The sequence below is a fragment of the Pundamilia nyererei genome, unplaced genomic scaffold, assembly GCF_000239375.1.
Source record: "Pundamilia nyererei isolate P.nyererei 1_Seehausen unplaced genomic scaffold, PunNye1.0 scaffold00400, whole genome shotgun sequence".
Classification (NCBI taxonomy): Eukaryota; Metazoa; Chordata; class Actinopteri; order Cichliformes; family Cichlidae; genus Pundamilia; species Pundamilia nyererei.
In genome coordinates, this window is record NW_005187801.1 from 273,739 (window position 1) to 284,915 (window position 11,177).

Genomic DNA, 11,177 nt, shown 5'->3' on the forward strand with positions numbered 1-11,177 from the left:
TGGATCTATAACTGTGTTGAGTACTGTGAAATATGAATAATGGAGTAATGGATGGAAGACCCTCATTTACATTGAGGGGACAGGGGTGTAATTTTATAACACAAAGCTGGAAAATATCTTTATTCCCGAATAAAACAAGCAACATTACACAATTTTAAGCATCTCAGTTGAATTTCACACATTTTCCAAAACATGATCATTTGAATGGTTTTTTTCTGCTCAAGAAAATTGTAGTTGTCATTTGGAACAGGTTTAATCTGAACACGTTTCAAGTCCTGAAAAAGATTTTGCCTTTAGGTTTATTTTTGGGATCCTGTTTTGATGGTCCTGACAACTAGGTAGAAACATTTTTATTTTGGTCAATTAGTCAAGGAGTGATGTAGTTTAGACACCACAAGCATTTGGACATTTCCGGGCATCATTTTTATTAATAAAATGTAATGAAAGATTTAGAGCATCAAGACTACAAACGTGATCCTTGCTATTCAGCGGATTTTGCAGCTGCATCAGTCCCTGGACCTGGACTGTCTTCTTCATTTTCATTTATCATCCGTTTGTATTTGCTCTTGAAAAATCCCAACTGGGAGTAAAAAAAACATAAAAATGCATCAGTCATTTGTGGCAATAAAAAGGAATGAAAATAACCAAGCTACATGAGTGAATATAATAATTTATTTTTAACTAGATGTTTTCTATACTAACTTTGTGAGGCTGTGACACTGACTGAAAAAAAAAAATCGAACTTACCTTATAAAGGCCAGCAGTGAGTAAAGCTAGAAAAGCCAGCCCTCCCAGGGATCCTCCAATGATCTCTTTGGTGAAATTTGGCTGAGGATACACTTCTACCTCTGCTTCAATCTGACAGACAAGTTAATAGAAAGTGAATAAATTTAAACTATTATATAACTGAAACGAGAAAATAATAGAAAGCAATTTCCAATCACCTTGCGAACAGGAGGATTACTGTTAGACCCTGATGCAAAGTAGATGTACTGGTTTTTGTTGTACTCCAGAGTGGCTGTGCTGGTTAAGAGGAATTTGGCAGATTGAAGTCCAATCTAAGAAAAAAAAAAGTGAAATAAATTGGGGATAAATTAGGTGTTGCTTGATTTAACAAGGAATGATTTTATCAAAAGATTTAACAAGTTACTGCTACATAATCATCTGTAAAAATAAAAAAATATTAATGAATAATTGAACATAAAATTCCTGTCAGTTACCTGCTCTATCCATCCTGAGCTGAGGTTGGCAGAGATTTCGTATGTCCTACTCTCCCGTATTCCCATGGATGTGCTGCACTTGAACAGTCTGCACTTGGCTACAGAGCAGTCCTGTGGGTCATTTGAAGAAGACTAAATGCAACACAAGTTTTGATCCAGTGTAATGTTAATTTTAACAATACACTTTGGTTAAATTTCAACAGGTAAAGTGCAGTAGTATACGTACCACAACTTTATTTTTTTGTATCTCAGGAACAAAAACTTTTACAGGTGATTCTTCATCAGTTCCTCTCTGACATTCTGCAATCTGAGATATATGTTTTATTTATATACGTTTGGTTTTATTTTAATTTCTCAAACCCAATCATCCATACACAAGCATAGGTCATTTTTGAGTCTGTAACTATCAATTCTCAAACACATATTACCCTTAGACTGCTCAAATCCACCCAAATGTCTTTTTCACCAAGCTTCACTGGAACCCTGATCACCACAGTGAAATTCAGTGCTCTGATATCGTTTGTAACCTAAAATTGAAAAACAAAAGTATAACCCAGCAGTATAGTTAGGTCTACATCTTACAATGAACTTTTGAACTACAGACATATGCAGAAGTTGTATTTCACCTTGACTGATTGATGGACTGGTTTCTGCAAATCGTTCATCCCAAATGTAAAATTGTTGTAGCTGAGGGAGCTAAACAGGTATATTTGAAATATTAAATGCCATGTAAAAAAAAAAAATACACTTTTCCCCATTACAGTTAGAAAAACACATACTTTTCAAATGTCATAAAAATGCTGTATTTCACATAAACCCATTTCTTTTTGTAGAGTTCACTTGTTGTGGCATGCTCCTGATTTCCACTGAAAGAGAGAAAATAAATTATTTGTACTGTATCTATTGGACTATTGTTTTAATGAGGAGTACCTGTAGCAAAATGAAAAGTACCTGCTGGCATTCACAGTGACAAAGATCTTCCTCTCAAGTTGACTGTTGGTGTCAATCCCATAGGAGACAATGAAGCAAGCCTTAATTGAATGAGAGAGATAAGAATGACTCCTATTTGTCTGTAAACTGTGTAAAAGTGAAAATAAAGGAGTGAGAAAAAATATTCTATACAGAGAAAAAGTATAAAGCTCACCTTAGTTTTGCTCTTGAAAATTGGCTTGTCAATAGTGCAGTCTGTCCTTCCTCGAGATAAACCATCTTCACTGTCCAAAGAGTTGCACTCAATTCTTCCCTTTATTAGAAACAAAATGACTGCCGGATGCATTGGAAGAGCAGCAGATCAGTGATGAACTGATACAGACTTGATCCTGGTGTCTTACCTGCTGAATGGTGAACTTCCTGTAGGAGAGTCCAGCTGGATACGTGAGAATAACACGACTGTTGTAGGAGTTTTCTCCTCTATTCTCCACTGTGACTGTGACATCCAAAAGCTCATCAATGCCCACTTTAACCACTGATGATCTGTCAGAGTATGAGGAAGCACAAGGAAAATGGAAGGAAAAAATAAAGTTACAGCTATACTATTTTTACTCTAATTTATTCAAAAGTAACAGCAGAAATTAAAACCACAAATTGGTGCCAAAAGGGACATTAAGAAGAAACTTTCTTGACCCGTTTATATGTGAAGATTCTCACCAGATGACTTAAATAATTAGTGATTCTATCAGTTATGTTAAATTATCTGTCACTCGTTCTGTCTTCATGGAGCCAAGTGTTTGAGTTTTAGTGGGTTAATGATTTCTTTTTGATTTAAAAAACGTTCAGGCGCTGTCGACTTCTGTTAAATGTTTGATTTTATGTTCCTTATTTCTAATGAGCTTTTATTATTGTGTCCTGTTAGTTCCTTGCTTAGTTTTTATTCTTGATAGTTGATTCCTTTTTTGATCCCTTTGTGTTCCTCCAGGCTTGTCTCAGTGGGGTTTTTTTTGTCTTTGTGTGTCAAGTTTGGACAAACAAGCTTGTTTCTTGAGTTCTACTTCCTTGTTTTGTTCTCTGTGATCATTACTGGAGGACAAATCTGTTCTGTATTTTATCTTAGTTCCCCCTTGTCCTTTGGTCCTTCCAGCCTAACATATTCTACATTTAACAACACAGTTTTGGCACCCAGAATAAATCTTATATTTGTTGATTTGGGAAGTGAGACGTAAATACAACTCGGATCTAAAAAAGCATTTTGTTTTTGTTTGTTTTTATAATTTATTTATTTCTGTTCACTTCCAAGTTTGTCATTTTATTCCTTTAAATTAATTAATAATTTTAGTGTTCATACTCTTAAACTTGACATGCTACCAGACACCAAAGCTTGAGTTTTGCACCTGATCCTCACCTGGTGAAGTTGAAATCCACTTTTAAGTTATCAACACATTTGTTGTCAGTGCCGCAGTTGATCTCAAACCCTAACTGTGGAAGAAAACATAATATAAAACATATTTTTATTACATTATTTACAGACTAAATTTAACATTGAACATTTGAAATAACCACTTTTTGTATTCCACCATCTAGCTGTACTTTTCTGCAGAACATTTCTGTTCTCAATCCACTTCTGGAAAATCCTCTGCACACACAGGAACCTATGTATCAGGTGGGATCCCACATAGAGATACCCTTCATAAGGCTTGTGTATTTTTAATTCAGTTATTTTCAAAGTTGAAGTTTGTCACTAGGTTTGAAGCAGTTGAGAAGTGCACAGTCTCTCCTTGGCCCCGAAGCTAGAGTTACATAGAAAGTAAAGTCATAGTAGAATTTGTAATGCATTTACTATATAGAGAGCTACAACTACAGTGATGGTAACTCATTTACTTCCAGTCTCTTCAATAGATACTGCCCAAACAGACACCAATAATAACATTATTTCAGACAATTTAAGGGCAAAACACTAAAATTTCGTAACTTCATAAACTTCATAAAGACTAGACTCAGATGCCAAGTTAATAAGGTGTCGTTAAAGGTTCCTCACAGGATGAATAGTTGTTGCTTGAGCCTGTGGGGCGAGACTTGGTCTAAGGTTTTTTGAAGGAAAACCATCAAATGTGAATTTGAGCTCATTGGAAAGTTCATTGACAGCATCTTCTGGACAAGCCTGCAAGAAGAGAGCAGTGTTAGGTTCACATTCAGTGTTTGAGGACACAAAAAAAAATACAATTAATTAAATAACATATTTTGTTTCATGAAATGGTCATAATATTTTTTTTCTGATGTTGTTATTCGGTTTTACCTCAATAAAGAATTTTACAGTTGAACACAGTTTGCTAGTTAAGTTCACAGCAACTGATCCAGATTTCGCTTGTTGTTTCCCACTGATGTACGCTCGGTTGTTCAGAGGTTTGCGAGTGGCATCCAGCGTTAAAGTATAATTAATCCTTGCTTCAGCTGGAATATATCAGAGTTTGATTTCAATGCTACAAATTTACATACAGAGAAACCATCAAACTGCTGGATAATGGCTTTGTAGTTAGAAAAAAGTAAGGAGAATGATGAACCTGTTTTGACTGTAGACACTCTGCTCATGGTAAAGCAGACTGTAGCTGTGTTCTCCAATGGTTTTGAGCAGGTTGTATTCTGAATACGGATTTTGTTTGGGCTGAAAGACACCTCAGCTTTAACCATTACTACAGGTCTTGATCTGTAAATGGACATCGAAGGAAAATATATGTGAGCTACGTTAATCTTCAATAGCAAACTAAAAATTGCTCTCCATTATTGGTGTTCTGACTTGGATTAGTAACAAGACTACCCAGTTGTCTAGTGTTTTGAGTAACACATGATTTGCATTTCTGCATCAAAGTCATTTGTTAGAACAAAGCTGTTGCTATTGTAACAGATGTAAAACTGATGTTCAACAGATGTAAAATAAAATATAATTTCACATTTTTTTGAGACTCAAATCCACACAAGCTGTTTTTCCAGGACCTTAACTGACAGATTTATTGCTTCTTTAATCACGAGAGAAACCATGATTATAATGATGTAACAAGATGATTAGAAAAAATATTTTTTCTAGTGATTCGACCGTTTTAGCATGATAAAATTCATTAATATAATGTGACCTCAAAACAGTCAATTTATTTTTTTTTTTTACCCTGCATCGGTATTGGATTAAAAAGTCATAAATCAATCATGTGCAATTCTCATAAAATTTACCTTGTAAAGTGAACAATATCAATTGCTATAAATAACAATAACACATGACTGGAGTATCTTGGACTTACCTCAGTAAGACAACTGTGCCCTTTGAACCCACCGCTAAATCAGGAAGTTTATCACCGCTCTGGTCAAAAGACGACTGACTGATTGATAGACCAAAAAACATCAGTCCTGACTGGACCTCAGAGCCAGTAATTCTCTGTGTACATGAAAACAATTTAAGTAATCAAGCTGCAGATTGTTTAGACATATTGCAGGATAAATGCAATTAAAACTCTTTGTGAATTTTTTGACCTTATGTACCTGTGAGTAAGTAGGACTGATTCTTCCTCCTCCTTCACCATTAAATATGTAGATGCTGCCTTCATCATTATTCTCCAAAGGTGCTCCAACTGCCAAATCCATGAATCCATCTGAGTTTATATCAGGCAGCACAGCAAGAGAAGAGCCGAACCTTCCTTTGACAGCTGCATGTCCTCTTAGTACTAATGGATCATCAAAATTACACTCCACAAACTGAAAGGAGAAGAGTGAATATTTTAAGATCATTAGAAGTTGGTAAATAAACTGATAAATTTAATTACAGTAGGTGATATTGTGATTTACCAAACCAGTTAATCTGCAAACATAAACTCTTCCCTCTCTATCAGGCTCCGTGTACATTGGGGCTGATATGAAGATTAGATCAGTGATGTCATCATTACTTATGTCCATGGTACACACCTCTGCCCCGAAATATTCACCAGTCTGATACTGTGTAAGGAAAAAATTATTATTGAAAGGATTCAGGTTTAGGAAAAAAAACATCAGCTTTTATTTGAGAAAATAATTTATATATAGTTTACAGTGTTACATTCACATCTGTCTTGTAAATACATACCTGTGATGCCAATGGCTCAATTTTTTGGTTTTCAAAGTTTTCTCTATTAACAGCGACCACAACTCCTCTGTGTTTATATCTTGGAGCACCAACAATTGTCAGTGAGCCGCTTTGAGTTTTAGCAATTGCCATGGAGTAACCTAGAATTTAGGTAGGCCAAAAAGGAAAGACAGATATAAAATCTGATGTTTGTGTGAAAGAATTACAGCAGAGCTGTGAATGTACATGATCACATGTGTATAAGTTAGATTGTTAAAGCTGTAATATTCTTACCAAGATAACTGTCAGGCTCCAAAGACACATCCTCATATGTTTTCACCTTCTGGCCTCCAGTTGTGTATTGCACGTAGCCTCCCTTCCACTGGTTTGCACCAACAATAGACATCTGAATTCCCTACAGTGTAGAAAGAAAATACAATTTATATACAGTTTAGACAGAAAGTCATAAAAACTACCAGACAGGCACATGTGAATGTTTCTTTCTATGACTAGACTGTATGGGGATTTTTTCTCAGTGGCTTTGGTGCTTTTCTCACATCACTATTAACATTTGCACAGCAGTTAGTGTATTTCTCAAAACAATTAGTGCAAACTGCAAAACCTAGTTGATAACCTGCAAAAGCAGGTCACTTGCTCAAAATCGATAATCCATTCCTCAAAAGCAAGTATTCGTGTCAATGAAACTGTCAGTGTCACCAAAATGAGAAGTCTTGACACCATCTTGATGAACAAGTTAAAAAATGGCTTTGTCATGTTTTCACAGTGTACAGTATTCTCTCAGTATCTTTTAGTGCAAAAAAGGGTCAGGTCGGTGACACTACCTGAAAATGCTCAAGACAGCACTATACACTTTTTGCACAGCCATGTACAGTAAAATCTGCAGTAAAGTTAGACATTCCAGTAGTTATGGAAGTAAGAGAGTACAAGACACTGAATACATATGTTTCACATTTTTACTGTGTAGGATGTTTGTAATTCTACAACATTGTGCAAAAGAAAAATACTCTACAGTCACGTATTTAGAATAAACATGAGAAATAACCTTTTGGTAGAGCTGTGCACAAATGTGAACAATATAACAGTACATATTGTAACGCAAATCATTCTGGCACATTCAGACGTTCCTTTCTGTCTCATCTACATCACAACGGATATCATCCCTTGCAATGCAGCAAGGAAAGTCTCCTGGAGTGGCGAATCCACCCTCTGCATGACTCTGCTGTGATGTTATCACATGCTGCATCCATGGCTGCTAGCAGGGCCATTTGTGCATGTGAATGCCGGTCATAAACCTTCAACCTCCAGGCAGCCAAAAACTCCTCTATCGGATTAAGGAATGGGGAGTAGGGAGGGAGATATTCAACAGACACTGTCATGTGCTGCAAACCACTGTCTGACCAGATGTGTGTAGTGAAAAGGGACATTATCCCACACAACAACATACTTGTTGAGTTGACCTCCACCCCTCTCATTCTCAGGGACTATGGCATGAGAGAAATTGTTCAATTTCAGGGACAGGAAAAAATTAATGAAAAAAAGGTATAACATTTGCTTGACAGCATTTGAAAACTAATTCACCAATTTTGTATTTAATGACTCAATGAAATAAAGACTATTAGTTTGATTGGGAACCACTATTTAGCTTCCAAAAGTATAGTTCATTTTGACTGACATGACATAAGCAAATGATAATGTTGTCGATGGCAGAGAATTGAATGAAAGCAACTGATACATGTCCAAGAGCATTTGCAATTTGTTCAGAGGAAGGAGAAATTGCTACTATGATGTGCACAAATGACTAAATGTTGTGGAGGTTGCACTAATGGTTTTGAGAATTTTCATTTTGATCTGAGAAAAGCACCAAAGCGACTGAGAAAAACTGTAATTACCTCAGGCACATAAACTGCACTGAATCCCTCTTGAGACATTTCCATTTTTAGTGTCTCTCCACTGGTTTGAGATCCTGTGACAGAAAAATAAGTGAAGATAAAAGACAATACAATTTCACGTTACAAAGACAAATTTTCATTATTATTCAAGTTTTTTGCTGTTCATCATAAATGTGTCACAGCACTTTTATAATAAACAGCATGTAGAGCAACAGGAATTTTACCTTGACATGAGACATTAAGTTTGTTTTTTCCTTATTATTAAGTATAATCATTTTAAATTTGTATGTTTACAGAAATTTGTAACAAAGTTAACACAATACATTTATGTTTGTACCTTCAATGGAGAAAATTTTTTCTTGCAAATTTTGTCTTATTATTTCAAGTGCATCGAAGTTCTCCACTTGAAACACGTATTTGTCTGAGGGAGATGATGCAATGGTGCGCAGTTCTTGTTTTGCTTCAGTTTTATTAAATGCATTTCCCACCTAGGGTTGTTGAAAAAAATACATTTAAGTTCTCATACTATGCAAGATGGCTTGCTTTATTAAAACACAGTTTTTAATAAACTTAAGGTTTTATCTCCATTTATAATACATTTTACAGACATGTTTTATGTAGCGTTAAACTCATTACATCCAAATCCAGAATACACATTATTCGTGTTCCAATCAGTAATTTTGCATTGCCATTTATTTGAAAAACTTCATTTCAGCTTTGTGTATTTATTGTGATGTGCTTTGATTTAAAGGACACATACATACATGCATATGTGTGTGTATATAGATAGATAGATAGATAGATACATAGATAGATAGATAGATAGATAGATAGATAGATAGATAGAGAGAGAGAGAGAGAGAGAGAGAGAGAGAGAGAGAGAGAGAGAGATGTATATATGTGTGTGTCCTTTAAATCATGTGCATATGTGTGTATATGTGTCCTTACATATATATACACATTATGGAATGCCGTTTAGGAAAATATTATATATATAGAATGATCTTCTGAATATACAGTCACTAGTGTTTTCCTTGTTTGTAGCTGCGAAGAAAGGCACTATAAGCCAGTCCGCACAGAATCGTGTGGCTCAGATTTTAAGTAATGAGGAGCTAATTAACACCCAGGCAAATGCATGTTTTGGCCAACCTAATATTAGTACCAGTGTACTGCATCGTGCTACTGATGAAGAAATTTGAATAAATTCACTGTGGAAGACCAAATGCAGTGAACCTCTCCGGTCAGATAGCCCCTGGTTATCCAGCTAATGTTATGGAGAACGTGCCTTCCACATCACAAGAGTCCCTCACAGCGTGTCCCATCTACATTCTTAGACCTTGCACTCGAAAGGGCCCAAAGCAGAAGAGGTAAGAACGGAACTAAATACATTGAAATTACTAGTGGAAGGTTAGTAATTGCCCGTAAGTTTCAATTGCTAGACTAAGCAAAGTAAACAAAAATATCACAGTAAAAAACAGTGTGCGATAGACTCACAGCGTGTGATTGTGGAGACTAAACTGTGAAAACATGCGATTTCTATAATATTTCAAGCTGCAAACATTGTGTGAAAGCAAAGCACATCATTCAGTTGTTACAATACATAGTTTTTGGCAGTATATAATTTAATGAAACATTTTTCTAAAGCAACAAAAAGTGCTCTGTGAATTTAGGAAATTTTTTATGTGATTGTTAAGTTTCTCCACCCACCCATCCCACTATCTTCCATCATCTATCCATCCATTCATCCATCCATTCTCTTCCACTTATCCAATTCAGAATTCCAAGAGCCTATCCTAGCTACCATGGGGCTAGTGGGTGTTTATTAATGCAAATTGGACATGTGTACAGTATGGTGTATTTTGTTAAATAAAATGTGCTTCATTGATCAGAGTAGTGGGAGTATATTACATGCAGAAATGTTTACTTTGCCTTTATTCTCTAATAGGTTTCCAGCACAGCTAAGTAGGTCACAATCTCTGGCTCAGTCTTTCACCAAAGTGATTCTCTTGCAGGACCATCTAACTGCACATGTGCCAAGGTGTAAGAAAAAAGCTTGGCTTTTTGAAAATGGACTGGAGTTTAGCTGTGAATGGGACTCAGACAAAGTAATGCAGTCAATAAGGACTGCCTTCCAGCCAGTTGTTGAAGGATGCAGGTAAGCTTTAGATCCTTTTTCATAAAAAGATTGTTTTTGTTACTTAGATTATTATACTATTAAAGGTCAACTTTGGGTATTTCCAAAAAGGATCTGTGGGCACTGATCAGATGACTGGATTGATATCTTTTAGAGTTAACAAAAATTAAACCTTTTGATGTACTGTATTGTATTGTATTGTAGTCTGTTAGCATTAACAAAACTTTCATATACACTATGTTTTCTTCCTCCCCTAGGCTACAGATTTTGCTGACATGCCACACCAAACTAGTTGAGCCATCACTCACTTCCAAACAGACTTTGAATGGAGACCTTGTGAAAAAACTGTTTCATCAGAAGTCAATTTATGTCAAACCTCAAAAGGTTATTTAATGTGAGGACAATGAATCAGTAATTAATCCTGAGCATTTCAGCAAATGAATGTATGTTCATAAAATCAAATCAAAGTAAAGATGGATTTTAAACTCCCTTAAACATTGTCACTTGTATTATGTTTAAATACATAATACATAAACATAAACATAATATTAATATTTACTATGCCATTTTGTTGTCAGTATATTGAAATGTATTATCTGTTTATATTTACAGACATATTCTGATGGAGAGAGTAGCCATACAAGCAGGCAGGATTTCACAGAAATGTTGAATTCTGACAAATGCGGTAAATATTCCTATCTAAAAGTAGCTCCAAATAAACTGGAAACCATGTTGCATTTATACGTATATACAGTGTTGGGGAGTAACGGAATACATGTACCGCCGTTACGTATTTAGAATACAAAATATGAGTAACTGTATTCCGTTACAGTTACCGTTTAAAAAGGTGGTATTCAGAATACAGTTACTTTGTTGAAATAAATGGAATACACTGG

General features: G+C 35.4%; 1 protein-coding gene across 1 annotated transcript; it reads right to left on the reverse strand.

Annotated features, from left to right (window-relative positions):
* Window positions 1–298: 298 nt before the first annotated feature.
* On the reverse strand, window positions 299–8,804 carry LOC102204485 (integrin alpha-M-like). The gene is made up of 23 exons (XM_005753093.1): window positions 8,784–8,804; window positions 8,485–8,635; window positions 8,148–8,221; window positions 6,532–6,652; window positions 6,259–6,398; window positions 5,985–6,131; window positions 5,682–5,894; window positions 5,444–5,577; window positions 4,715–4,857; window positions 4,450–4,604; window positions 4,192–4,314; window positions 3,559–3,632; window positions 2,534–2,693; window positions 2,365–2,463; window positions 2,172–2,251; window positions 2,000–2,086; window positions 1,847–1,916; window positions 1,649–1,747; window positions 1,447–1,527; window positions 1,221–1,331; window positions 945–1,058; window positions 748–858; window positions 299–580 (listed from the first exon to the last, which is right to left on the reverse strand). The coding sequence occupies exons 1-23, from the start codon at window positions 8,802–8,804 to the stop codon at window positions 482–484; spliced, it is 2,607 nt and encodes an 868-aa protein (XP_005753150.1). The 3' UTR covers window positions 299–481.
* Between the last annotated feature and the right edge of the window lie 2,373 nt (window positions 8,805–11,177).

What these genes read in the sequence shown, in the direction of transcription:
- LOC102204485 (XM_005753093.1), bottom strand. Translation starts at nt 8,804, where the DNA reads ATGTGTATTCTGGATTTGGAT. An exon ending in GGCACAGTTGTCTTACTGAG is followed by an intron (nt 4,858 to 5,443) that starts GTAAGTCCAAGA and finishes GTCCATTTACAG; the next exon opens with ATCAAGACCTGTAGTAATGG. An exon ending in TTTTCAAGAGCAAAACTAAG is followed by an intron (nt 2,252 to 2,364) that starts GTGAGCTTTATA and finishes CATTCAATTAAG; the next exon opens with GCTTGCTTCATTGTCTCCTA.